The sequence below is a fragment of the Leucopleurus acutus genome (assembly GCF_964270905.1).
Source record: "Leucopleurus acutus genome assembly, chromosome: 8".
Lineage (NCBI taxonomy): Eukaryota > Metazoa > Chordata > Mammalia > Artiodactyla > Delphinidae > Leucopleurus > Leucopleurus acutus.
Genome location: NC_139151.1, coordinates 8,372,592 through 8,400,527, shown reverse-complemented (window position 1 = coordinate 8,400,527; position 27,936 = coordinate 8,372,592). Strand labels below are relative to the sequence as shown.

Sequence of the window (27,936 nt, the reverse complement as noted above, 5' to 3'; positions counted from 1 at the left end):
GGACAGGGACCGGGCCGAGCGGAGCCGCCGCGCCAGTGCCGCGCCTCCAGCCCGTGCGCCTAGCGGATCGGAGCTGCGCGCGGAACTGTCCTGCCTCGCCCCGCGCCACCCGCGAGGGTGAGTACGCGGCGGCCGGTCCCCGTGGGGCCCGCGAGGGAGGGTGGGGAGCGCCTCCGGGTCCCGGCTGCCCGGTTGCCCGGTTCCCCGCCCGGCGCCGCGGCCGGGGAGGTGGTCGGGCCGGGCACGTGGGCGCCGCGCGGGGCCGGGGCCGGGTGGGGAGGCCACAGCCCTGGGATCCCTTGCCCTGGACCAGTTTTTCGCGGGAAGCCGATTCTTTCTGCTCCTTGGGAGTGAGCAAACGGGACGGTCCTCTTCTCTGGAAAGTTTCTAGCCCCCACCCCTGCACATCCTCTGAGCCGACTTCTGGCCACAACTGCCCCACCGAGTCCAGGAGATCCTGGGCTGGCTTGCCTGCAAGTGGCAGGCTCTGCTGGGTCTGGCTGTGTGCAGGAGACCCAAGGTCACCAAGCAGAGCCCAAAGGTGGGGCTGCTAGCTGCAGGCTGGCTGTGCCCAATACACCAGTCCACGTTGCGGGGCTCTTTGGGCCTAGGCCACTGGGCCACAGAGCTGCCTGTTTGGTGGGCAGTGGGATGGGATGGGGTTGGGGTGAAGGTGGAGTCCAGCTGGGGGCAGAATCGCTGGGCTCAGCCATCTGTGCTGGGTGCCCCCCTGGGGCCCCTGCTGGCTGGGACCTCCCAGGCAGCCCAGAGCTGCCAACATGTCTGCCAGCACTGCCCCCTCCATTCTCAGTCCTGGGGGAGGCTCCTTCTGGGCACAGGAGGCCTGACCTACTGCTGCCACTTCCTCCGTCTGTCCTCTGTCCCGCAGACTGGGTCCCGAGTGCTGGGGTTGGGGGCTCCTGCCAGAGGACTGGGGCTACAGGCACCGTCCGGGTGCTCAGCTGTGCCCATGTGACCTCATGCCCACCCACAGGCTGGCACTCCCATGCGCTTCTCACAGAAGCCTGTGCTTTCCACCGCTGCGGGGAGGCACAGTGTGGAAGCCAAGTTCAGGCAGACTTATTCTTTGCGGAACCTTGGGAACGGGCCTGGTACAGCTAGGGTGTCACCAGAGGCACAAACCAATACCGCGCTCTCCTGAGCCTTGCTGTGCCACGGGGGGCGGGGGGGGGGGGATCATAAAGGCGTTGGGCACTGTGGAAGGTGCCTGCACAGAGGCGGAGCTATGTGAGTGTTTGCTATTAGCAGCGGTTCTCCTGCACTCTCCAAAGTTCTCCACACTCACCAAAGCTGCCCCATAATTCTAGAGGGGGTGCCTGGGAGGCACCAGCTGTTTGGGGCCTAGAAATGAACTTCTGGGGCTTTTTCTCTTTGCCGGGAGCTCATCTGTGAATAACCCCTGCCCGAGCCGAGGTGGCCCAGGTCCCTCTAGCCTGTTCCTGGCTCTGCTTGTGTCTCCCCTGCACGTGCTCTTCGTGCCTCCATCCCTCAGCATCCATGTGTTGGGCGGGAGATCTTAGTCTGTCCCCTGAGCCCTGGGTCTCCCTCCCAGCAGCTGAGGGAGAGCCAGGAGTCGGGGGCTTTCCCCCAGAGTCCGGGTGGTCAGGGGTTAGGAGGGGAGGGTAGACAGGAGGTGGAGTTAGGAAAGTAGCGCGGGAGCCTCTTGCTTGGACTGTGGGTGGAGAGGCATCTGTGGCTTGGGAGTGGGCTGTGCTCAGAGCCACAGGCCCCTGGCCCGTGCGTAGTGGAGGCCCAGGCCAAGGAAGCCCTCGGCGTCTTCTGGGCCGCCTTCCCTTCCCTCCCTCACCGCTTCCCTACCCAGAGCAGTGACTCAGTCCCCACTCCTCAGAAACAGACTTGCTCAGCCTCTCCACCCTGCCAGCCCTCTTAGATCTCTGGGATCCAGTTTTCTGGAGAGAACCGAGAATCTGCTCCTTTCAGAATTATATAACAAATCCTGGAAAGAGGTCCCCCTACCCTTCACCAACTGGAGCAGAGAGGCCAGTCCCCCCTTCCTGTGCCCCAGCTTAACCTGTGGCCGTCTGTGGTTTACCCCTACTGGCCTGGTATCTGCCCTGCACTGGGTGCCCGCCCAGACCCTACCTGGGTATGTTCTCTGGGCGACTTCTTCCTCTCAGAGCAGCTCAAAGGTTTGCCCCCGCCGTCGTGGGGAAGGGATCCCTCCATCTCAGAATGACACAAAGGGGTCCCAGCCCATGGTGGGATGGGACCCTCCAGCCTCCTGAAAGGGACCCTTCAGATCAATGTCCCAGAGGGTCCCAGAGTCTGAGAGCCAGACCTACAGATTGTGCCCAAGGCATCTACCACAAGCCAGCTGAGTCCCCAGGCCCTGGGAGTTGGACCCTCGGTGCCAGGGAGCAGGGCAGTCAGGTGGGGGGACACCCAGAAAACATGCAGGGCCTGCCTCCCCCTCCTGACTCCTCAGTTGCCCTGGGGTTACACACTTCCCTGCAGAAACGAGCTGGTTTCTCATGCCTCTCGACCTCGGGTCCCCCTTCCTTCTCGACTCTTGGCCTTGACCTGAAACCTTTGGTTTCCTTGAGGAAAGGACTAGGGCAGGCAAGTTTGGGTGCCTCTAGTCATTAATTCCCCTCTCTCGTTTGTCACCCCTTCCCAGAGGTGCTCAGCACTTCTACACGAGTGTTCTGAGTGCCCCTGGAGGGGCTGCGGCCCCCCCTGGCCTCACGTTCACTCCTGACCTGTATCACATTCCTAGTGTGTGTGTGTGTGAATGTGAGTGTGAGTGACACTCTTTATTCTACGGATAGAGGAAGTGGTCAAATGTAGCTGCAAGTGGGAGCAGCTGTGTGTGATGCGTGGGCCCCAGCCAGGTGCCACGGGCCTCCGACTGGTGCCCCTGAGGCTGGCACGGGGTGAACTCTGCCAGGGGCTGCACTGGGTTGATCGCTTTTCAGCGTGAGGAAGGCCATCCCAAGCTGCAGGTTTTACTTTAATCTTGGCCCCTTGCCTGGGACCGGGAGACCTCCAGCCGGATGACTGCCTTATCTCTGCCACCCCACACCCCGCCAAGCCATCCTGCAGAGAGATGATGTGAACGCTCTAGAATCTGAAGCCCTGGCCTCTGCCCTGAGCCCAGCAGGGAGGAGGGTGCTGCTGGGGCCGGGGGGTGGCTGGGGTGGTGGCCACCTGGGCCGCGAGGGTGAGGAAGGCCTGGCCGTAGGATGGCCCCTTCTTCCTGTCTGCAGCTCCACTTCAAAGCCCCAGTGTGTCAGGGGCCCCAGGATCTTGCTTTCCTGGGCAGGGTGGGGACCATGGTTGCTAGAAAGAGGGCACGGAGCAGTGTGCAGAGTGCCGGGCTCGCGCACTGTTGTTCTGCGTGGGTCCAAACCCTCCTCCGGGGTGCACGTTCCAGGGCCTGCGGTGATGCTCCTGTGTCCATGGTCTGCCCTGTGTCCTCTGCCCGTGCAGCCTCTGCAAATACCTGTCCTTATAATAGTAAAAAGGGACTTAGTAAATAACAAAACTAGTTATGATTTATCTATGGAGCACTTATTAAAAGCCTGACCCAATAAACCTAAAAAAAAAAAAAAGTGCTGTCCACTTATTTACATCAGTTCACGTAAGCACGACCCTTTCATTAAGCCCATTTGTAAATGAGGCCATGGAGGCTCTGGAAGATTAACCCATTCGGCCAAGGTCACACGACTCCTAAGCAGCTGAGCTGGGACTCCTAGCTAGGCCTGTTTCCAAAACCTGCACTTTTCAGCCCAGTTCGCTACTGCCCTGCAACTCTGCGAGCTCATCTTCCCCTGCCCTGTGACCCATGAAGAGGGCGAGGCTCAGAGGTGTGACAGGGTTTGCTCAAGGCCACCGGGTGTGGGTGACGAGAACACAGCCCTCCCGATTCGCAGCCCAGGGCTCTGTGCAGCCCCGAAGCCCACGTCTGTCCTGTCGGTCCTGCCTCCCCATCCCCTGCCTCTCTCAGCTGGGCAGGGCTGGGCTCTCCTTCCTCCCTCCCCTCTGCGGCCCCTCCCAGCCCCTGCCGGCCCCCACCTCTCCCCCTTTCCCTCCGGTAATTGCTTCCATCTGGCCTGCCCATCGGCTCCTATTCCTTGGAAATGCGGCTCCCCCGCTGCCGCCCACAAGGCTGCAAGGCCTCATCCGGCAACCACGGCGACACGTGGGGAAGGGGAGGGGTCCTCCGGGGGTCTGAGCGCGGGGACCCGGCCAAGGTGGCTGCTCCTGGCATCTGGCATCCCCAGATTCCTGCCAGGCCACAGTACCTTTTGCTCTGGGGCTCTCCTGGACCCTGGCCTGGCCTGGCTCAAGGCCAGAGAGGCTCCTCAAAGACCTGCTTCCCCTCTGCTCCTCAGAGGTCACTCAGGTCAGGAGGAGGGAGGCCTGGTTGGAAGGGATGGCAGGACAGAAGTGGGGGCCAGCAGGGCCCCACCCTGGCAACCCACTGCTTGAAGGTCACGGGAGGGGAGCAAAGCAGGGGACGGGCAGTGCCAGAGACCCAGGGACCTGGGAACTCTGGGCAGGTGAGAAGGGAGACGGCTCATTTCCTTTGGTTCCGAGCAATTGACTCAGAACCAGCAAAACTCGAGATGAAGCTTCATATTTTGTCGTGATCAAAAGTAAAACTTGCACGTTTAACGGTGTGTTCAGTGCTCTGTGGACTCCCTCGCCTAGGCTGGGTGGGGAGGGCCCCAGGGTCTTCAGTGCGGCCACCTGGAGCTCTCAGGAGCAGGCCTCTGCCTGTGTAGGGAGCAAGTGCCCTGCGGCGGAAGATGTTCAAGCCTGGACCCGTGACCTTGGCAGGGACGGTCCAGAGGAGATGCAGGCATTGGAGGGGCATGTGTGTGGTGTGAAATGGGCTTGAAAACTCTCAAGGCGTTTTCCTCCCTGACTCTTTAGGGTTTTCACGTAAGCTCCAGGAGCCTGTCATCTCATTGCCGTGTCCTTCATGCCTGGAATGATGTCTCACAAATACTAAGTGCTACAGTGTCTTCACTGTGTCCCTGCTTTGCTTCCCCCTTTTCTTGGGGCGAAGGGCGAAGAGTTTCCCTTTTGACAGCTGAGCTGTTTGGAGCCTGGCCTGGCAGCCTTTTCAGACACAGGAGAGGCAGGCAGGAGCCCTGGGGGTGGGGTGGGCAGGAGTCTGCCCACCGGGAGGGCATCCTCCCACTCCCCCATGCCAGGGGCAGCTGGTCACATTCCTGCCCCCATCCCCTCCTGAGCCATGCCTTTGGGTCCTTGCACAGACTGGTCCTAACCTCCCCTCCTGCCCAATGTCAGCTCTCCCCTTATCCGGGTCCACGAAAAGCTCCCCAGGGGTGGAACCCTCTGGGGTGTCAGCTCAGGAGTGAGGGCTCAAAAGGCGGGTTCGCCCCCATTCTTGCTTCACCCCAAACGACCCCACTCTTATTCCTTCTACATATTGGGTTTCCACATAAAATCTCATTTGAAAGTGGGAGAGAGGGTGTCTCGGCTTAAAACCCTTTTTATTTGAAAACCTCCGTTGGGCGCCGGTCAGACTGTTTTACTTCCCCAGCCGCGTGTTCTCAGCTCCCCACCTCTGCCCCCACTGTCCCCTGACGGTGGCTTGGGCGCCGCTGGCAGTCCCCTTCCTAGATTGCATCCGACTCGAGCCTGTTCTGAGGCTCCCCTGACGGCCGGGCACCCTTGTCACTTACCCCACCCTCTCACAGGTCCCAGCCTGTGACATCAGGGGACGCTACCACCCGTGAGCTCAGACGGGTGGGGGAGGGCAGGGCTGCACAGCCTTGGGCCTGACACAGAGCCTCGGTTTCTCACTTCTGAACCAGAGTGCGTTTCAGATCGTGTCCCAGCACCTGGGGCCTGGCTCTGTAAGTGCTGGCTGGTGGGTTTTCTGTGATTCAGGGTGCGGCCCAAAGACTGCAGAGTGCCTTCCTTCGGGGCCAGGAAGCCAGGCAGGTGGCCTTTGTCTTCTCTGTCCGCCCCCAGCTGTGTGACCTCCGGCAGGTCTGGGACTTTGGTTCTCCATCAGCCCATCCGATAACTGGGCTAATAGCATCTGCCGCAGCGCAGCTCATGGGATGGATCTCGGAGCGCAGATGCTAGACACTGGCGAGCTCGGGAGGCCTCAGAGGTCCTGGCTGATGTTAGACCGTCGGGTAGGACCCGTGACCGTCTGACTCCCCATCGTGTCCCCAGCACCCGGCACCGCACTGGCACGTGGTAGCCTCTCGGTAACTCTTTCTCTTTGCAAAGGTGGGAGCTGAGACTCAGAAAAGTAACTTACTGTTCAAGGTCTCAGAGCGACTTTTCCCCCAGACAGGGGCTGCCTCTCCTGTGCTCCATCCCACCCCTGTCTCTCCTTTCTCCAAGGTCCTGGTTTGCCCTCTGGTTCCAATGATCCAGGATTGTTGAGGCTGAAACCCCTGGGGCGTGGCCGACGGTGGGACTGGGTGGGCTGGGACCAGTGCTCTGGAAACGCCCCCGCCCTGTGCTGCTTCTCCTGGACCCGCCTGTCCGGCTGAGAGGGTGTGCAAGCATCCTTGCAGGAGGTGTGGGCCCTTCTCTCCACACGCCCCCTTCTCCTCTTGTCCCCTCTTTGGTCCTTTTCCTCTTTCTCCTCTTTTTCCCACCCGCCTGCCTTCCTTCCCTTCTCCTTCAGATTTCTCTCAGCTCCTCCCCCAGCCATCCCTCTTCCTTTGTGTCTGCCTCCTCTTCTTTCCCTTGTGCCTCTGCCCCCGCCTCACCCAGGCCCCGGCATCCTTGCTGTCCTGCCTGATGTGGCAGCTGGACTTCGGGTGGGTGCCCTGCAGCCGTGGAGGTTCAGGAGCGCCTCCTCTTGTTGGCGGCCCCAGCATCTTCGAGCGGGACGCTCGTGCAGCAGTCGGGTTGGGTGAAGGGACAGGGCCTGCCCCGGGTGCAGATGCTCTGATCTTAAGCTCGGCTTCCTGGGCCCTCACCTCCCTTCTTGGACATCTTCCTGGGCCGGAAGGCAGGACCTCATCCCGGAGCCAGAGGGCCTCCACAGAAGAGCTGGCTGGTGGAGCTTCTCTGGCTTCTGACCTCTGCCCTCCACCCTCCTCTCTCCAGAGGTACCTGCTGGGATGGAGGAGGTTGATCAGAGCAGGGAGGAGATTTCTGCTCAGATGCCTCCAGGTGAGCGCACACAGCGCGTGCGTGTGTGTGTGTGTGTGTGTGTGTGTGTGTGTGTGTGCGCGCGTGTGTGCGTGTGTGTGTGTGTGCGTGTGCGCGCGGGAGAGTACGTACACGGGTTGTGTGGCAGAGAGAACATGGGCCTGCATCCGCGTGTGGACAAGAATGGGGTCCACTGGTGTGGGTCTGGGCCCCCCTCCAGGCCGTCATTTTGCAGCCCTGCTCCTAGCCCAGAGCTCTCCTCTGGGCTTTGGGGCCCTGGCTCTGCACTGAGGCTTTCCTCTGTCTTGGGGGCCAGCTGCTCCCCTGTTGTGGTCCCACGTGGTGGTGGCTGGTCCGGGGCCACCCACTCAGCTGCCTGGGGGCCCTGGGGCCAGTGTGTTTTGCCCCCCACCTCCCCCAGTGGAGGCGTGGGGGGGCTTCCTGCCCGGTGCCTCACCCCTGCCAAGGCGGAGGGAATGGGGAACAGCTGCGCCGGCCGATCCCGGCTCCGTATGGATTTGGTTTGACAACAAAGCTCCCTCTGTGTGTTCTCAGGCCCCTTACATAACCGGGGCGGGGGAGGCAGGCAGGAGGAGCTGGAGATGGGGACAAGGTGACAGCAGGATGGGGCGGCTGGAAAGGGGACAGGGGCCGGGAGGGGCGCGGAGGGGAGTGAGAGAGACGACCATCGAGAAGGAGGGAGGGTGGGCAGCGGCAGGAGGAAGAGCCTTGGCTTGACCCCGCGGTCCTACTTCCCGCCTCCCAGGGCGGAGGAAGCTCCGTTTCCAGGTCCTCTGGCCTTGTCCTGTGGGTGCCTTGTCTTCCTTTCTGGAGCCCCGCCTGTCAGCCCTGGACCTGCAGAGGAGGGGCTGCTGGGCCTGAGAGTCCAGGAGTGAGGCCAGAGGAGAGTCCAGGAGTGAGGCCAGAGGAGGTTTGGGGCTGGGCCTCAGAGGCGTCCTTACCCCACCCTGTAACCGAGCACATTCCCTAAAGATGGGAATCGGTCTCCCTGGTGCCTTGGGCTTCTCGTCCCTCCTCCTATAGCCCCGGACCTGGGCCGGAAGCCCCCCGTCCCTCCTCCTATAGCCCTGGACCTGGGCCGGAAGCCCCTCCAGCTGTTCTCTTGATGGTGCTGCTGAGGGACGCTGACCCTGTCGGGTGGCCCCAGGCCTCCCAGCTCCTCACGCAGCCCCCCACCTGGGGCCTCCCCAGCTCCAGACCCTCGGCCACTTCAGAGGCCCTGTGGCCCTGTCCCCTGCACACCACCCCCCTCAATAATCAGACACTCTCTTCTCACTGTCACTGTCCCCGCAGTTGTCCAAATAGAGTGAGAAGAAAATGTTCTCTTTCCGGAACAGCTGGACTGACAGGCCGGGAAGGCCAGGTGAACTGGCCAGGCTTGGGTGTGTTCCTGGGGGCAGGAGGGGCCCTGTCCCAGGACCCTGACCCTGACAGCTTCTAGGCAGGAGGAAGGGCTCGTGGAAGAGGCCAAGAGGATGGATGGGGACGCCTGTCTGGCCTCCCACCTTCAGACGGGACCAGGGCCCCGCGGTGGCGCAGTCTCCTGGGCCTTCTCAGGGTCTCCTCTGTGCCTCGGTTTCTCTGAGCCGGCTTCTGGCACCAGGCTTCCTCAGAAAGAGGAAGTGGTCTGGCCCTGAGGGTGGTGCTCATGCGCGGGCCGCAGCTCCTGCCCTTCCAGCCTGAGAACCACGACGGCTCCCAGAAGGGCAGAGGGGAGGAGCTGCTGGCAAAGCCCGGGGTTTTCCTGGGCGTGAGTGGCAGAGAGCCCAGGGTTCTGGCTCGTGGCTTGACCCCCGGCACCGCCCTCCGTGAGATCTAGGGTGCCCGGCCAGGGGCACCCTCTACGACCCTGGGCCAGCAGCTCTGGGGAGAGGTGGCGTGGGCACGGCCCAAACCTGCCGAGCAAGCCCGAGACTGGAATCCTCAGTCCCCAGGGCCAGACTGGCCCAGTCCTGCCCCCCTCCGCCTCCCCCAGGACTGGGAGCCAGGATGAGTCTGGAATTGCTAATGCCTCAGGGCCTGAGCCCCAAAGGGCTTGAATGGGGTGGGAGGTGGGCAGGGGAAGGCCTAGGGGTTTCCTGGACTTGGTAGCGGGAAGATGAAGATCAGGTGCAGGTGCAGAGAGGCTGGGGCAGGCCAGGAGGATGGTGAGTGAACGCTCACTGGGGGGGTGCCCTGCCCCGGGGCAGCGGCCTCTGCCCCGTGCCTGACATTGCCTCCCCTGGCCCCGGGAACACGCTTACAAGGCCGAGTGTCCCCCCCTCTTTGCTTTCCTGCAGCCCCCTGCTCGACAACCCATCTTCCCGGGTACCTCTGAACACAGCTGGGGTGAGGCTCCCTTCCCGGGAGCTGGGCTTGGCCGCCCCAAGCCAGGAGCCCAGGGCTCCCCTTTTCTCAACTTTTGGAGATGACAAGATCCCCAGAGGACTGGCTCAGCCACTCCTGGCCCCTCTCAAATCTCAAGGTCCCTGGCTGACAGCCCAAGGGACCTGCAACCTGACAAACAAACTTCGCTGGAGCCGGAGCTGAAGTTGAAGGAAGCCGGTGGGCAGTGCCCTTCTCGAAAGATGGGGGAAGACAGCGCCCTGGCAGAGGAGGCCCAGCAGGCCCCAGAAGCTGTCCGTTGTGGCGGGAAGTGGGGCCAGCAGGGAGGAGGAAGAAGGAGGAGAGAGGGGGGTGGGGGGGGAGGGGGAGAGGGGTGTGTGTGTGTGTGTGTGTGTGTGTGTGTGTGTGTGTGTGTGTGTGAGTGTGTGTGTGAGTGTGTAGGGGTCATGTTTATTCTGGGCTGTGCTCCTGTGCTTGAACAGGGATTCGTGTGTTTGTGCTCAGAGGTGTGTTTGTAGGTTTTCAACACGGAGGGTCTCAGTGGACCAGAGCGGAGTTGGGCTGGGAAGGGGCTCAGAGTGTCCTCTGGGTGCCTCCCGGCTCTGTGCGTGCTCAGATCTGCCTCCCTGTTTCCCTACAGGGGCTGCGTGAGCCCCTGGCAGGGGAGGCTCTGGGTCATCCCTGATGACCTGGCAGCCCTCGTGCCAGCAGTCCCACCTGCTGTGCCCTGGCCCTGCCCCAGAGGGACCACTGGTCAGACTGGAAGGTCTGCACCTTCCCCAGCAACACCTAGAATGCTAGCCGCCCCTCCCCTTCCTCATTGGTAACCTTTACCTCCAGGAGAGTTGTATAAACAGCTGATTTGTGGAAACATCTTACTGATGTGAAACGATCTCAAAAGGGTCTCTCTTATCGGCTTCGCTGTTCCCAGGGGACAGGCTGATGGAGGAAACGGAGGTCTTGTTTTCATTCTCCGCAGTTTCATTTCTCCTCCAGAAACCCCACCCCAGAGGCCGTGCTGCCCCGCCGCACACCACCCTGCACGATCCTCCCCTTTTGCCCTAATCCCACCCTCAGCAGCTCTGACCCTGGTGGGCTCCTGGTAGAAATTCAGGCGTGCACTGAACTTGGCCCTGTAGCGTCCCTGCTGGGGGACTTTGGGAGTACCAGCTCTGGAGAGGGGACACCACTCTGCAAATGAGGCACTGCTCAGAGTGGAGCGGGTGCTGCCCCTGGAGCTGCCGGGGGAGGGGGACAGCTTGGCTCTGGCTGGAGGTCTGGGGCCACGCCCCGTGGGACTGGGCACTTTCTCTAGGAGGGGTTGTACCCAGAAAGGGAGAGCGGCTTGGCCACTGAGGACTCCAACGCCCCCTGAGCCTGGCCTGTACGTGGGATCCACGTTCAGTGCAGGCAGAGTCTGGGTGGCACTCCCCCGTCTGCCTGGGCAGCTGCGTGCGTGCCATGAGTGCAGTGGACCCAGCGGCTGGGAGGAGAGGTGAGTGCAGTCGTGGTTGTGGTGTCAGGTGGGAGCTCTGGACTGCTCCCCGTGCTGGCCTGGGGCAGACCTGGAGTGGAGAGGCGCTGCCACGCACTGGGGGGAGGCCCAGACCAGGAGTCACCTTCAGCTTCCAGGGGCCCACTGCTTGCTCTGGGCTCAGCCGGTGCTAAGGCTGCGGGCTTTCAATCCTGGGATATGTTTTGAGGCTCCCACACCTCCCAGAACTTGTTCTTGCTACTCCCATTTTACAGATGGGAAATCTGAGGCCCAAGAGATGCAGGACCTTGTCCAGGGACAGCCGGCCCGTGATCACAGAGGCTGGGTTGGACCTCAGGTCTGCGTCCAAACCCCTTTCCTCTGCTTCCAGGAGACCAAGGGTACTTGGAGGTCTGGGGCTTGCTGGCTGGGGTTTTAGCCCAGGCTGGCCCTCTTGAACGAGTAAGGAGGAAAGGAGGTTTCCTGGGTAATAGGGTGTCTCCAGGCCTAGCTCTCCTGGGACTCCACAGAGTATACTGACATCAGCTCGCAGTGTTGTCCAGTAACCTTGGAGCTGGTAGTGATTAAAGGGAGTCAAAGGTTAACCCCCGCCAGTTCTGTAGAAACAACACCTTCTGGTATAAGGGTGTGTTTGTGAGCATAGCAATGTGCCTTTGGCAACAAATGTGGCACTGGTTGGGTCTGCCAGGTCCTGGGCTGACCTCTGACAAGCCCCTGGCCCCTTGTTTGACCAGGTCGTGGCAAAGTAAGGGTGTGGAAATTTTTAACTTGGCGAAACCTTCTGTTCACACTTGTTCTGCTAATTTGCTCATTCATTTAGACATCTGTTCATTTCAGTATTCGTCAGTTACCTACCACACATCAGGTGTTTCATTTGGTGCTGGAGATACTGTGGGCCACAAGAAGTCCCTGCTTTCTTGGGTCCTATGATCTTGTGAGTACAGGAGACACTGTGATGTTCCTGCTACAGAGGAAATGAAACAGGGCGACCAGGTGGGACAGACTGAGGGAGTGGTTGGGTAATCTGGGACCCGGTGCCAAGAGGAAGCATGGAAGCGTGAGTGCCAGGATCCTTGAGGGGTGGCTGGGGAGAGCAGCCTGTGCTTGGGTCCCCACAATGATTCCAGATCCCCCCAACATTTATACTGTAATCGACCCCCCTGACAAGGACTCAGATGTGAAACTCCTGGCACTGACCTTGCCTCGTCCTCCATCCTCCAACGGGGTTGGGGTGCAGATGGGGGCATGTGAGCTGAGATTCTTATCTTTGGGGAGGGGAGGGTGTGTTTAGGAAGTGTGCTGAGGCCTCGGGGGTCACCCGGGACCTCTTCAGTTCAGTGGCCACCCAGTTCTGCTCCATGTAAGGTTCAGTCCTCAGTGCTGTGCTTTCTGGTCACAAAACAGGCTGAAAAAGTGTTTTTTCAATGATGGCTGCCGCCTCAATGGAAATAATTTTTAAGGGGATAGTTTACTTGCTTTGTTTTGTAGTGAGTCTTTGGAATCCCGAGTATGGGCCCCGCAGACAGCGTTCCTCAGCGCTGACTAGCCGCAATGCAAGTCCTCCACGGCCACGTGAGGCTGTGGCCACCTCACCGGCTGGGGCGCGGCGGGGCAGGTGCAGTCCACCGTCTTCAGAAGGGGCATCTGGAGGCCGGAGGGAGGGAGGGGACTGGCCATACTGGTGGTTTCAAGCCCCAGTTCCTGTAGGGCCTTCAGCTTTGGCTTCTTGGGGCTAGATTCACTGGCCCCTGGCTGGGAGATAGGAGGAGGGAATCGTGCCCGGGAGCCTGGCGCAGCAGGTCGACGGCCACACCGGAGTTTTTCTTAATTTATTGTGGGCATGAACCTGTACTGTTGACTCCCCACCCCCTCACTACACTTAAGCTCTTTTACCCAGCGAGTGGAATTCAAAGCTCGAGCCCCACCCTGGCCAACTCCAGAAGTATGATCTTCACGTGGTTCTTTGTGGTGTCTTGTGACTGGTAGCTGCTGAAGTGGAGAATACAGTGTTTCTCTGCAGGAGGCTGCAGGCCTGGGCTGTTGGAGACGCCTGCTGGGGGTGGAGGTATCCTGTGGACCCCCAAGGTGGGGAGCAGAGAGCCTTCCTGCCCTGCAGGTGGAAGCCTCTGCAGCCCCTTTCCTCCAAGCTTAGATGGCTGGAGAGATGCCCCATCTGCCCACTGGTGGGCCTTGAGGCAGTTGGTCAGTTACTCTGCCCTCTGCCGCTTCACAAGAGCCCCGGGCCAAGACCAGCTCCCTCCCTACTGGGGCTGCGGATCACACTGTGCTGTTCAGGCTGTGTCTAGCCAGCGGCCAGGCCAGAGGGGCTGGAGTGGGTATCTGACCTATTGCTACCGCCTCTTCCCCTCTTGCTCTGCCTGCTCTGTGGCGGTGTAGTTCCCGATGAGTAAGTTAATTCAACAAACTTGTGTCGAGAGCCTGCTGTGTACCAGTCACTGTTCGAGACATTGGTGATACAGCATCGAACAAAACGACAGCCAAAGTTTTTCGCAAGCCAGGGAGAGGGATCTGCAATGTGAGGTGTAGGGGGGATTTTTGACCAGAGGTGGAGAAGACGAGTGGAGAGCTGAGTGGGTAGATACCAAGCCTGTGTCTAGGGGAAAAGCATTCCAGGCTGAAGGAACAGCCAGAGAGGAGGGAGTGGGCCTAGCCCAGTCAAGAACAATGAGGCCCATCTGAGTAGAGCAGACTAAATGAGGGAAATGGGGAAGGAGAGCAGAGAAGTGCTGGTGGGGAGATCACGTGCATTCTTACAGGTCAGAGCAGGGGCTTGGCCTTTCTTTCTGAGTGGATGGGCGCCGTGGAGGGTCTCTGAGCTGAGGAGAGGTGATACGGGTGATCTATTCTGGAGAATCGTGGTTAGTTGACTGCACCCAAGAGTGGCTGATCACAACACAGTGCGACTCCAGTGGCCTGTGTCCTCACCTCGCTTCACCTCGCAGTTGTGTTAGTTACATCAAATTCAGCGTCCAGCTCAAGGCCCCCTGGCATAACGGCAGAGGACTCTAAGCTGAGAGGAATCGCTGTGGGTTAGCTGGCGCTGTCGAGATTCACACACCTCAACAGGCTGGAAACATGGCAGGCGACTCCCGAGATGAGACGTTTGCAAGCAGCTGTAGTAGCACAGTCCTGCTCTTTGGTTCCAGAGGGTAGCCACACAAGATCAGGGCGCAGGAGACCTGGCTTACCAGCTGAGGGGCGTTGGTTCCCTGCCAGTGAAGCGGCATGGCCGTGAGAAAGTGAACGCGGTCTTTGCCAGCATTTGTGGAAGTCTGGTGTCCAGATGGAGGGCATTGGTAATCCCATGAATACAGCTGCGGGCTTTGAAGACATGCTGGAGGGCTTCCAGGGGGCCAGGCGACTCGCCTGGGAAGGCGAGCAGGAGGCTCCTCTCAGCTGTCAGAAGCCTCTGAAGGACTTTGATGTGACGGAGGGCAGCTTCCTCCTGTTGCTCCAGAGGGCTGCAGGTGGGCCCTCTGAGGATCTTGGCGTCTTCACAGGATGGTTTAGGGGCGGCGGAGGGCAGGAGTTAGGAATGCGCCTCTGGAGCTAAGCTCCTCACCAGCTCGGCGACCCTGGGCAAGCTGCTGACTCTTTTTGCACCTCACTTCCCTGTCTCCACAATGGAGGTAATAATAGTGTTTAACTCATAGGGTTGAGATCATACTCGGAAAGCCCTTAAGAGTACCTGGCAGAGCAGCTCTCGATACGTGGTAATGTCTGGTGACATTTGGTTGTCAGAACTGGAGAGTGGGGGTCATACTGGCCTCTAGTGGGCAGCGGTCACGGTGCTGGTAACCACCCAGTGGTGCACAGGATAGCCTCCACAGTGATGACTCACCTGGTCCCCAGAGCAATGGCAGTGAGGTTGGCACCCCCCTGGTGTTGCACACAGTAAGTGCACAGTACATTTCAGGATCAGTAAGGGATGTCATACATTTTTAGTCTCATCTTATTACTTGTGTGTCAGATTTTTATAAAACATCTGCTACGTCCTAGGCACTGTAATAGAGTCTGAAGATATAATACAGGCCTGGACCATAGAGGTCATAGTCTCATGGGCAAGATACGAAAACACATAATAATGTGATATAAAATTATATTATGTGATAAAGCATCTTCTCTAGGTGCTCTGGTAGACTCTTGGTATAAACAAGCCTCCAATTTCAGAGGTCAGAGGATAGTGGGCAAGCCATGAAAATAGTAATTATATAATACAAAAGGTTTACTACCTATTAGGTGCTAAAATCAAGATATAAACAATTTTTTGTGGAAAGAAAAACATTGCTTAGAAATGTCAGAAAACACTTCGTAGAGGAGGGGCCGGTGCTGCAGAAGGAGTGAGATTGTTGAGGCTAACGGGGGCTGCGTAGGGTCTCCCTGCTGGAGGAAAGTCCGTGCAGAGGTGGGGTTGTGGAAGAAGACGGCACCTGCAGCGCACGTGGCAGGAGCTCCGAGATGCACACGCAGGCGTTGGGGCCTGGGACTGAAGTGCCCTGGTTGCCTCTAAAAAGCTTTGGTTTTTCATTGAAGGAATGGGGAGTGATTGGAGCAGGAGGGTGGTTTGATCCAAACCGTTTCTGAGAAAGATACCGTGTTGGCAGTTCTGAGGAAGAGGCTTGAGTGAGGAAAGACTTGTGGTGAAGAGACCAGTTAGGAAGCAGATAAATTGGGGTGAGATCTGGAATCAACCTGTGGCTCAAGAAGAGGAGATGCAGCCTGCTTTCCGAAGTACCTCTGAGGCTCTAGACTATGTGGCCCTCACGCTGCGCTGAACTTTATCAAGCTTTACATCCCAGTGCCTCCTATAATGGCGAGCGTTTAGTGGGAGTTCAGCAAACATTTGCTGGAACGAGGAACTGGGGGTAGAATGGGTAGCGTTTCGTAGGGATGGTGCGAAGGCGAAGGAGATGTTGGGCAGATGAGCTGATGAGAATGTGGGGTGGGGGGGAGCGGGGAGACGCGGGTCCAGTTGTGGACGTGCTACGGGTGACTAGTTTAAGATCCTCCAGGGAGGATGAGCCATAGAAAACTAGAAATGTTAGGACAGGATCTGGGAGAGAAATTACAGAGCTGCAAAAGAGCTTGAATCATCAGGGTCTGAGTAGTAGTTAAGCCTCTGAAAATGAATGAACCCGGCCTGTGTAAACAAGCAGAGGAAGAGCAGAGGGTCAAGGGCAGCTCCCTGGAGAATGCCAGCACTTAGAGGAGGTGGAGCCAGTTTGGAGGAAACCTGGAGAGAGTCTTGACCTGGAAGCATCTATTCGTAGCAAAGGCTTCGGAGTACGGGGAAGAGCGAGAATAGGTCTTTTTCAGGTTTGACCGTTAGGAGGCCACTGAAGGCTTTGGCAAGAGCAATTTCAGCTCAGACAAGGATCAGGGGTGGAGTAGGGCAGAGGGTTGAGTGGGAAGCGAGCATGTAGCACAGATTAAGGAGTCTGACCACTGGAGCTCGAGATGGAGATGCAGAGGTAGCTTGAGGAGGAGACAGAAGCAGAGAGGGGGGTTGTTTTGTTTTAGGCCCAGGGAGACTTGACTATGTTTCTGAGTGGAGGAGGGGGGAGAGGTGGAAGCAGCAAGGCCGAGGGGGATCACTGGTTGGGAACAGTGCTGGAAAGGTGGGCGGGGACCCAACCCAGTATCCGGGTGGGCCAGGAGTGGCAGGTGAGTCTAGAGGTGGCAGGCAGGCAGCTCCGGGTTTTCCCCACAGGACTGAGGGACAGTGACATGGATTATGGCTTCTGCCCCACTGGTTTTCCCATCCCCCTTCTCAGGAACATTAAGCCACAGCCCTCTGATGGGCCCAAGGGCTTGGAGGGGCCTGGCGTCATGCCATGTCCATGGGTGACGTCCAGTTCTGTTCATCTTGGTACAGCGGGTACCCACTGAGTACTTGCTGTGTGAGGCTTTGAGCGCCAGGCAGCAGGAGGCTTCTGTTCTTCACCCCGTCCTCCAGTTCTGCCCTTTGGCGACTCCGTGGCAGGGCTCAGCAGCCTCGCTGCAGCGGGGGACGCCGTGGTTCTTAGCAGAGCACCGGGAGGGCGCACAGCCTTCCCGCCTTGGGGTCAGCTTTACCTAGCAGGTCGGGTAGCCAGTCTCCTGGGCAGCTGGTGGCAGGCAGAGGTTGCTGCACCTTGGACATGAGTGGACGAGATTTCTGTTCTCCTGCCCAGGTACCCTGCTGTGACTTTTCTTCTGTCCTTTTGTCCCCGGGGGGGGGGGGGGGGACGGCTGCTGGGAGAAGGCTCCCTGTTGTCCAGAGGCAGCAGGCAGCCCAAGAAGCCCGCACCCCTGGAATCCTGGGGGCTGAGCCATCCTCTTGGCTTGGCCAGCAAAGGGAGGGGGTGGGTGGGTGGATGACATCCCTGGGGGTCTCTCAGAGCAGACCCCAGGACTAGCCAGTCTGCTTAGCATAAGACCAGCACAGTTTAGGAGGAAAGTGCAGAACTTTACTGGGGAAGAGGTCAAAGAAGAGTAGTTGTCTTGTTCAGGACCCATCACCTCCGACCACCAAAGTCCTCCTTCACTGAGGACAGCTGAGTCCTTGACCTTCAGTTACTGCACAACACACTCTCTGTAGCGTTCTCCATTTTGGCTGCATGTTAGAATCACCAGAAAGGTGAGCTTTTTTTGTTTGGTTGGTTTTTTACTGGCCAATGCCTGGGCCCCATGCCCAACCAATTAAATAAGACTTGGAAAGTGGGGTCTAGATGTCAGTAAATGCCTCAGCTTCTCAGGTGATTGCCTTGTGCCCCGAGTGCTGTGACCTGCTGTTACAGGGAGATGGAGTACGCTGAACTGAATCCTGATCAGAAAGGACTGAGAGCACGGGGGGGGGGGGGGGGGGGGGGGGGGGGTGGGAGAGGCTGCAGTTCATAATGTAAAGAATGTGAGAGCCTGAAGGATCTTGTTTAGAGCTTTGCAGCTCTCAGTGCGGTGCCAGCCTAGCAGCAGAGCACCACCTGGGAGCCGGTTAGAATGTTGGACCCACGACACCCACTGAATCAGAACGTACACATCAAAGATTGAGAACCGTGCTTTCGCCATTATCCGGACCAGTTGTTCTCAACCTTGGCTGGGTTAGAATCGCCCCTGGGTGCTTGAATACATTCCAGTGCCAGGCCAGACCACTTAAGTCAGAATTTCCAGTTATGGGACCCAGATACTGCAATCCTCCCGTTCCGCCAGGGTCAAGGACATCCATCTTGATAAGCGCATCTCAAGCTTGAATGTGCGTGTGAGTCATCAGGGGATCTTACGCAAACGCAGTTTCTGATTTGTGCCTCTGGAGGGGCCTGGGATTATACATTTCTAATAAGGTCCCTGGTGAGGCTCAGGCTGCAGATCTGATAAATATATTTGAGTCACAAGCATTTCTTAGGCCAAATTCCCAGTTTTACAGCTGAAGTAACTGAGGGTCAGAGAGGGAAAAGTGACTCCCCCAAGATAACCCAACACGTTATTCATTCAGTACTTGCTGAGCGCTGGCTGTGTGTCAGGCAGTGTGCTACATGCTGGGGCTCAAGCTGGGAATAAGACAGACCCGATTCCTACCCTCACAGGGCTTATGTGCAGTGGGGGAGACAGACAGAGGGCAAGTAACTAAACGAATTACAGATCGGGAGAAGCGTGTGAAGGGGATAACGTGGTAGGGCATGACTTGGCAGTCGTGGGTAGGTCGGGGAGGCAGGCCACCCTCGGAAAAGCAGTAGGTCTTGACTTTCACTGGGGTCTGCTGATTACAACTCTAGAGCTCTTCTTTACTGGACAGGACCAGCCCCCATCCCCACTGGGATTCAGAGATGGGCCCTCCTGACCCTGCTGAAAACATCTGGCTCTGGTCCCCACCCCTATCCCTTTCCCCCACCCGGCTTTCTCTTTCCCTCAACACTCTCATTCTTGGGTATTTGCGGACTCAGGGTGGAGCCTGGGGAGTGCCCCTGGGAGCAGAGCATCGATTCCATAACAGGACAGTGTTACGGAGAATAATCGATTTATGATTTCTAACCAAAACCAGACCTCGTCCAGATGCGGTCCCCCACCATTGAGAAATAATTTGAGATTTTTCATTTCTCCCCAAAAGAGCACAAACACTAGGGCTTCCCTCCCTTTCCTGATCCTTCAAAAGAACCACGTGGGCAGCTTGTGAAGATGCCCATCCCAGGTCCCACCCCGGCTGGCTGAAGCTATCCCCGGAAAGGGCCCTGGAATCTGTGTTTAGCATGTGGCCCATCTGATTCCTACAACCCAGATCCTTGGGGAGGATGTCATGGAGAGAAGAAACTGGCACTCCGCGCGCATCCCGTGCCTCTCTGTGTGGCTGTGAAAGCTGCAGAAATTTCTTCCCGGTGACTCAGAAGCACGGTCCTTGGCTGGCTTTGCGACTGGAGGGACCTCGCTGTTGATGTGCATGTAGCAACTCACCCCTCCCACAGCCCTGTCCTTACCTTGCCAGCCTCTGCCCTTACCTGAAAGGGTCTCCTTTCTCTCCTCTGACCAACCAGACCCTTCTCACTCTCCGTGCTCCTGTTCAAACAGCCTGCCTCCGTTGAGTTTCCCCCATGGACCTGGTGGTGAGGCCTTGGGCACTGTTTGGACTCAGACAGAGTCTAGAAGGGCTGCAAGAGAACTTGTGGACCATCTGATGGTCCCACAGTCACCCCAGGGCCTGGCCCGAGCAGATCTGTTCAGGTGGAATGGTGAGAGATTGATGATGGAGGCGTGGACGGTGGCCAGAACCAAGGGAATGCCTTGGATGTGGAGAAAAGATAAACTTCAGTTGTGTACAATGTGAATCACGCCCTTGTACAGTTAGCTTAACTTTCATGTAGAAATGGGTGGAGGTACATCTGTTTCCTGGAGCTGACCCTTCCGAGGTCCAAGTGAGGGATAGGACACAGTGGGGGGAACCATGCCGGGGAGGCTGTGGTAGGCTGGTCTGGCCTGGGACGGAATTCGTGAAGGGTGGGACTTGGTTTCCCTCTGTGGGGCGTAGGCCCCGCCTGGACCGCTGATGCTGCCTTTGAGGGGTTAGGGAGATGCCCAGGGTGAGGAGGGCCACTCCCTGGATGGCCGCCCTGGAAGCAGCTTGGTGCTTTCTGGAGGCGGGAAGAGGCAGGCTGTGGGTGGGCCCTGCTCCAGTGTCTAGGTGACAGTGTTCGTGGTGCTGACCAGACACCTGTGACTCCTGCCTCCTAGGTGGCCCGAGGCAGCCGGGATGACAGCTCTCCCCAGGAACCCTGGCACCTGAGAAACATGATCAGCAAGTCCCGTGAGTATTCCCCAGGAGCTCCCCACCCTGCGGGGTGGGCTCCCCAGAAGCAGGGGGTTGGGGAGGGACCGACACGGAGCCAGGGGCCCCTGTCTTCATCCTGAAGGACGGCAGAGACACTCGGGTCCAAGCCCTGAGCCGGAGAACTAGGGCCAGGCGAGGGCCTGCTGTGAGCCGGCCTTGCAGGGGCCCCAGCTGAGGCAGCTGAGAAGGTGGCCTGGGGCTGTGCCTCCCTGTTTCTGCTTCCAGCTCTTCCGTGCGTTCGCCCTGCAGGCTGGAAACTCCTGGCCACACTGGCTCTGGTCCTGGTCGTCATGGTATGGTACTCCATCTCCCGAGAAGACAGGTACATTGAGCTGTGAGTCCACCTTTCATGTCCTTCCGTGGTTCTTCTTGGGAACCGGGCTCAGGGATGGAGCGTCATGAGGTGGGGACCTAGTGGGGGGACAGGAGGGTTCAGAGAGCCAGGGCATGACCTCTCCCATACACTACTAGCCCAGAATCCTCTGTGAGGGGAGTTGGTGGGTTTTGGGGGGTAGGACCTGGGATGACTCCCCGGGGTCCTCACCCAGGGAGTTCAGGAGAACAAAGAACTGGCTTTGCAATGATTTGGTTTCAAAGTGGGACTTGGGCTGACACCGTTGCAGCCGGAGAGTCGCTCTCCGGGGCCTTGGGGCCGGCGTGCCCTGGGAGGAGGTGGAGGCTGCCTGGAAAGCTGGCCCCCGGGCCCGGGAGGTCTGACTGGAGCGCCTGCCTCTCTCCTTTTCTGTCTCCAGCTTTTATTTTCCCATCCCAGGGAAGAAGGAGCCATGCCTCCAGGGTGAGGCGGAGAGGATGGCCTCCAAGCTCTTCGGCAAGTACGTGAGGATGCGGGGTGGGCCTGGGTGCCGGCTAGATGGAGGGAACCGTGCTGGTGGACGTGGGCCAGGGGCAGCCTGTGAGGGAGGGAGAGGCCTTGGTGTGTATACGTAATGTGAGTCAGGGGTCTGACCCAGTTTCTGGCATGAAGATGAATCTCTTTCTCATCCCCACCCTGCCTTCACCTCGGCGCAGCTACTCCCGAGAACAGCCCGTCTTTCTGCAGCTTAAGGATTATTTCTGGGTCAAGACGCCATCTGCCTACGAGCTGCCCTACGGGACCAAGGGGAGTGGTAAGTATCCGCCTGGTCAGGTGGGCACGGTGGCCTCACCTTGGCCGCACAGCTTCCCGTTTTCTGCTGTCCGTGGTCCCAGCACCCAGGTTCTCAGCCAGGCCTAGATCCTGGGGGCGGGGCAGGGAGGGCTGGCAGCCTTTGGAGATCAGCCCCTTCATTGCGGCTCTTTTGTAGAAGACCTACTGCTCCGGGTGCTGGCCGTCACCAGCTACTCCGTTCCAGAGAGCATCCAGAGGTGAGGAGACCCTCCCTCCTGCCCCAGTGTGAAACCGTCATGGTCCGGCACCTCCCAGTGAGCCTGCCTGTCTCCAGGGGAGGCGGGCACGCCAGTCCCCACGGCGGCTGAGCCTGGGTGCCAGGCTGCTGGAGTGGGCAGAGACTGCTGAGGGTATTGCCGTGGTGACAGGCAGGCCTGGGCAGCAGTCGGGGGCTCCGAAATGGGGTTTCTTCTTGGTACTCCCCAGGCACCTTCCCTCCTCCTCTCTCTCTTCCGTGCTCTGTTCAGTTTCCTCCCCCTTGAAAGCCCAGGGCTGCAGGCTCAGCATGACCAGAAGCAGGACTCCTTGGAGAGGCCTGGCCCATGGGGGCCAGGGGCTGAGGGGCTGAGGGGGCCTGGGCAGACCGGGTCAGGAGCAGGGGCTCCTTCTGGGTCTTACCACCCTGTTCCCGGGGCAGCCTCAAGTGCCGCCGCTGCGTGGTGGTGGGGAACGGGCATCGGCTGCGCAACAGCTCGCTGGGAGAGGCCATCAACAAGTACGACGTGGTCATCAGGTCTGTATGAGCGCCCTTCCCTCTTCTGTTTGGGGGCGACGGTAAACAGACCCAGTGGGATTCTAGGTGACGGGCATCCTCCTCCCTGCCTCCCAGGTTAAACAGCGCACCGGTGGCTGGCTACGAGAATGATGTGGGCTCCAAGACCACCATGCGTCTCTTCTACCCTGAATCCGCCCACTTCAATCCCAAAGTGGAGGACAACCCTGACACGCTCCTTGTCATGGTAGCTTTCAAGGCCATGGACTTCCACTGGATTGAGAGCATCCTGAGTGATAAGAAGCGCGTAAGCGGAGAGACTGGCGGGGGTGAGGTCGCAGCCTGGGGATGGGGGCGCCGCCCGGGTCAGGCCCTGCCGCTCCATCACGTGTGCCCCACGGTCCTCAGGAGCCAGTAAGGGGAAGGTGTGAGCTCAGTGTTCTACTGCAGGGGTCAGACAGCAGCAGCGAAGGGCACCCTAAGCTCGAGGCTGCTTGGGACAGAAGAACTGCCAAAATATGTTTACCGGTGAGAAGCTTGGCAGCAGAGGGACCAGTTGGTAGTCATCTCCAGGTGGAGGCAGTTAGAACAGTCGAGATCTCTGTCCTTCTAGGTGGACTCCAGAAAGTCCGCTCTGTCTCTTTGCCATCCAGTTGACAGCTGAACTGTCCGACTGTCCATTTTTTGCCATTTTTTGTTCAGCTGGCCCCTTCTACCTGCATGGCTATACTTGGAAGCGGGCAATGGTTGGAGCCCATACTCTACACACCATGTCACCTGGCCTCCCCTGGGGGGTGCCCCGCTCCCCTCTCTCCCTCCTCCTCTCTTCTGGTCTCCTCTCCCACCTCTGGTGTAGGCCTCCACGTCCCTCCCGTCACCCCGCGCTCCCGAGGGCCTGTGCCGTCAACACAGGGGCCCCGTCCCCTGGAGAAGCCCCTCCCCCTCCCCCTTTCAACCCACTGGCTCTCTCCTCTCCCTCCCACCCCCACCCGCCTAGGTGCGAAAGGGCTTCTGGAAACAGCCTCCCCTCATCTGGGACGTCAACCCCAAACAGATTCGGATCCTCAACCCCTTCTTCATGGAGATTGCAGCTGACAAACTGCTGAGCCTGCCGATACAGCAGCCGTACAAGATTAAGCAGGTGACGACGGGCTGCAGACGGCCGGGAAGCCAGAGGGCTGGGGTTCTCTGTGGGAAGTAGGAGGGACTTCCTAGGGGCTCCAGAAGGCCAGGGAGGACCCCAGGCAAGGGGAAAACAAAGCAGAGACGGCAGCACGCGGCCCCCAGGCACACACCTGCAACCAGAGGCAGGTATTCTGGCTTTTACAGCAAGGGAGGGCACACACTCTTGAGATGCTCTGGGGCATCTCCAAAATGGGGAGTCAGGGAAGGGTATGTTTAGGGCTTGGGGGCTAGAAGAAGAGGGTGCCTTTGGCAGGCGCTGATCAGAATCTGTACATTGGGGATTTGCTGGGACAGTCAGTAGTCTTCTTTTTTTTGGGGGGGGGGGCCGCAGGCTGCACGGCTTGTGGGATTTTAGTTCCCCGACCAGGGATTGAACACGCACCCCCGGCAGTAAAAGCGTGGAGTCCTGGGTTTCCCTGGTGGCGCAGTGGTTGAGAGTCCGTCTGCCGATGCAGGGGACGTGGGTTCGTGCCCCGGTCCGGGAAGATCCCACATGCCGCAGAGCGGCTGGGCCCGTGAGCCATGGCCGCCAGGGCAGTCCCAACAGTCAGTAATCTTATGTTTAGGATATGGAACCCAGTGGTTACTATTTGATCACTTCATCTGTGATCCAGTCTTGGAGCATATTGGTCTAAAGGAGTTGAAAGAATGTGAGAATGCAGTTGGTCCTGCATATCATGGTTTGGTAGGTGTGACAGTTTGGGAAGTCAGGGTGCAGTTGGCAAGTTCTGGTTTTGGTTTCGGCTCGCACAACCCTCCCTAGTGGTCTTCTGCTGGCGGGTTTTGGCACACTGGGTAGCTTCCCAAGCAGGTACTTCCACCGTATCTTTGAGCCCTCAGAGAGGCTGTGTGAGGTAGGAGACAGAAGTAATGATCAGGGCTTCCCTGGTGGCGCAGTGGTTGAGAGTCCGCCTGCCGATGCAGGGGACGCGGGTTCGTGCCCCAGTCCGGGAAGATCCCACATGTCGCGGAGCGGCTGGGCCCGTGAGCCATGGCCGCTGAGCCTGCGCGTCCGGAGCCTGTGCTCCGTGACGGGAGAGGCCACAACAGTTGAGAGGCCCGCGTACCGCAAAAAAAAAAAGAAAAAAAGAAGTAATGATCAGACATAGACAGGACTCACGGTGCTACCTGCTGTATGGCCTTGGGCCAGTCAGCCACTCAGAGCCTTGGTTTTCTTATCTGTGGGGTGGGGAAAATAGGAGTACTGACCTTTTAAATTTAAAAGGTAATTACGTGATGTGCTTATCATGGAGGTTGGCACACCGTGAATGCTCGATAAACAGTTGCCAAGTTTTGAATAAACGATTTTATTCTTTCTTTTCTTTTCTTCGGCCGCGCTGCATGGCTCGCGGGATCTCAGTTCCCTCACCAGGCAGGGATCAAACCTGGGCCACGGCAGTGAAAGACCGGAATCCTAACCACTTGGCCACCAGGGAGCTCCCCATGATTCTATTCTTTACTGAATATCTACTGCGATTCAGCTTCCTAGGTTGAATGCCTGCTTTTGCGACTGCTCAGCGCCAGGCCCCAAGTTTGCACGCACGGGGAATAAGACATGCCCTCTGCCCTAAGGAAACTCGGTCTAGCGGAATAGACCTGCAGGATGCAGCCCGGAATGGCAAAGCGCTCCGATCGAGGGTTGTTCCGAGGGCTGCGGGGTCTCAGAGGAGGGGCGGAACTCTGCTTGGGGCTGTCTGGAGGTGGTGCCACTGGAAGAGGTGGTACTGGAGCTGGGCCCTAAGGGGTCGTGGGGCCCATCAAGCAGAGAATTGGGGAAAGGGATTTCATTTGGCAAGACCAAACAACGCCCCTGGCACTGAGTTCTAGTGCACATGGAGTTGGGTGGGGGGCAGCAAAGAGGAGTTTTCTGGCCCTGGTGGCAGAGGGTGAAGGCTAGAGAGGGAAGCCAGAGATTAGGACCAGAACCCAGCTCCTGGCAGGAGGAAGAGGGAGAGGAAGGGATGAACTTGAGTTTCCTGTCACTGCCTCACAGATAACCACAGTTTAAGGCTTGAAACAACACCCATGTATTGGCTCATAGTTTTGGAGGTCAGATGTCCAGTGCGGCACGGCTGGGTTCTCTGCGCAGGGTCTACAAGGCTGAAATCAAGTTGGCAGCTGGGCTGCGTTCTTGTCTGGAGGCTCGGGGGGTGAAATTTGCTTCCAGGTTCATTCTTGTTGTTGGAAGAATTTGGTTCCTTGTGGTTGCAGGACCGAGGTCCCCATTTCCTGGCTGGTTTTCAGCCTAGGGGTGGTACCCTCAGCATGTAAGAGCTGCCTGCATACCTTGCTGTCTGGTCCCCTCCATCTTCAGGCCAGCAATGCATGATAAACCCTCTTGTGCTTCACACCTCGCACTTCCTCCACTGCTGATCTCTAGACCCAGATATAAAAGCTCATGAGATTAGGTCAAGCCCACCAGGACTATCTATTTTACAGTCTACTGTGCCGCATTAAGCAATATAATACAATGTAATATATCTCATCATATTCATAGGTTACACACACTCTCAAGGGCAAGGGGTCATTGGGCTTCATCTTAGAATTCTTCTGCTACAGCATTTCTTTTAAGGTGAAATTGAGATTTGTGACAGTTTCCAGCACAACTAGGTGGATGGTAATATGTTTAACAGTTACAGGAATACACGGGAAGAGAAGAGTTTGCTAGAAGGTGACGCATGTGTGGTTTGGCAGAGGTCTGAACCGGATGAGATAACACAGTTGGCGGTAAAAGCAACAGGGCTGAAATGGAAGGCTGGGGCAGGCAGTGACATGAAAAGATAGGAGAGCTCAGAAAGGGAAGCTGGGGAGCACCTGGCCTTAGGGGATCTGACAAGGTCTGGGGAGTGGCAGGCAGGTCATCCCTGCTGAGGAAGGCGGTTTGTGAGGTTAGAATATCAGGTGGCCCATCCCCGTGGGTGGCTCAGGGGTGGAGAAAGTGAGGTCCTCACAGCAGCCCATACGGTAGGGGGTGGGGGAGGTACTGCTATCCCCACTTTATAGGAGGGAGAGCCCACCCTCATGAAGGGCACACAGCCCGGAAATGTGAGAGCCTCGGGGCTTCCAGGAGAGGTGAGTTTCTCCAAGACGGAGAGCAGAACCTTTCCACTCCTTGAGTGACTTGTTTAACGGTTGTAAGCCTCAGTTCCCCATCTGGAAAATGGGGCTAATAATACTATGTACCTCAAAGTGTTTTTGTGAGGACTGGATGAGGTGGCATATGGGGTGAGATACTTAGCATAGTGTCTGGCACATAGCAGGTGCTCCGAAAATCATAGATGTTATTATTACTATCATTTTTGTCATCTTGATGGCCATCATCATCCCCAAAGGCCCAAACCCTCCCCAGACGTGTTGAGCTATAGTATGCGGTATGGTAGCCACGAGCCACGTGTGGCTTTTTTTGTGTTTTTTGTGGCTGCAACGCACGGCTTGCAGGATCTTCGTTCATCGACCAGGGATCATACCCGAGCCGTCGGCAGTGAGAACACGGAGTCCTGACCACTGGACCACCAGGGAATTCCCCACATGTGGCTATTTAAATTTTCATTAAAATTGAATAAAATAAAAAGTTCAGTTCCTTAGCTGCATGAGCCCCGTATGGCTCGTGGCTGCCATACAGGACAGCACAGATGCAGAACGTTTCCATGATACTAGAAGGTTCTGTTGCAGAACGCTGGCCTAGAGGCGCTGAAAGGAGCGGGCTCCCTCTAATATCTTCCCCACGCTTTGTCCCTCAGAAGCCCACCACAGGGCTGTTGGCCATCACCCTGGCCCTCCACCTCTGTGACCTGGTGCATATCGCTGGCTTTGGCTACCCAGACGCCCACCACAAAAAGCAGTCCATTCACTACTATGAGTATATCACACTCAAGTCCATGGTGGTAAGTGGTCCCTGCTGGCGAACTGGGGACCCTGAGGGAGTGAGGGTGGTCCCAGAGATAGCTCACCGAGAGGTCACACAGAGAGTCAGAGCTGGAACCAAGGCATCTGGACTCCCAGGCCAGCGTCCCCTGTATTCTGTCTTCCTTCCGAGAGCCGGCGTGGGGAATGGAGCTCCCGGGGTGTGGGCTTACGGGGAGGGCCAGGTAGCTGCCTGGGAGTTCCTCAGTTGGCTTCCTTGGCTGTCTCCACAGTGGTCAGGCCACAATGTCTCCCAAGAGGCCCTGGCCATCAAGCGGATGCTGGAAATCGGAGCCGTCAAGAACCTCACGTACTTCTGACTGGGCAGGAGCTGTACCCATCCGTCTGCTCACCCTGCTGCGTGCCCCCATCCATGGCTATGGGGGGTGCCTGGTCCCAGCTGGGACTCACCCTCCCCTGTGTGGGTAGGAGGAGGCCAGGTCTGAGACGAGGCTGTGTCCCTGGCGGCTCCGGTGGAGGCCAGATGGAGTCAGGGTGGCGGCCCTGAGGCAGCAGGAGCCCGGCCAGGCACGGGGCTTGCTGCTGTGGCATCCCCTCTCTGCCAGCGCCGGGAGATTATTTAACGGGCTATTTAATTAAGGGGTAGGAACATGCTGTGGGCTGGCCCCATGGCATCCAGAAAAGGGGGCATATTACAGTGTTCTGCTCACTTT

At 58.2% G+C, this 27,936-nt stretch overlaps 1 protein-coding gene across 5 annotated transcripts; it reads left to right on the top strand.

The window, feature by feature from the left end:
• ST3GAL4 (ST3 beta-galactoside alpha-2,3-sialyltransferase 4) lies at nt 1–27,686 on the top strand. 5 transcript variants are annotated; one of them, XM_082844406.1, is made up of 11 exons: nt 1–117; nt 20,198–20,270; nt 20,544–20,616; nt 21,047–21,127; nt 21,324–21,421; nt 21,599–21,659; nt 22,100–22,195; nt 22,292–22,481; nt 23,172–23,315; nt 27,100–27,243; nt 27,496–27,686. In XM_082844406.1, exons 2-11 carry the CDS (start codon nt 20,255–20,257, stop codon nt 27,580–27,582), a joined length of 990 nt encoding a protein of 329 aa, XP_082700532.1. In that variant the 5' UTR covers nt 1–117; nt 20,198–20,254; the 3' UTR covers nt 27,583–27,686. The 5 variants fall into 5 exon arrangements, with proteins under 5 accessions (XP_082700532.1, XP_082700531.1, XP_082700530.1 ...); XM_082844405.1 differs by having other exon boundaries at nt 20,544–20,628; XM_082844404.1 differs by having other exon boundaries at nt 20,520–20,616.
• The last annotated feature ends 250 nt before the right edge of the window (nt 27,687–27,936 follow it).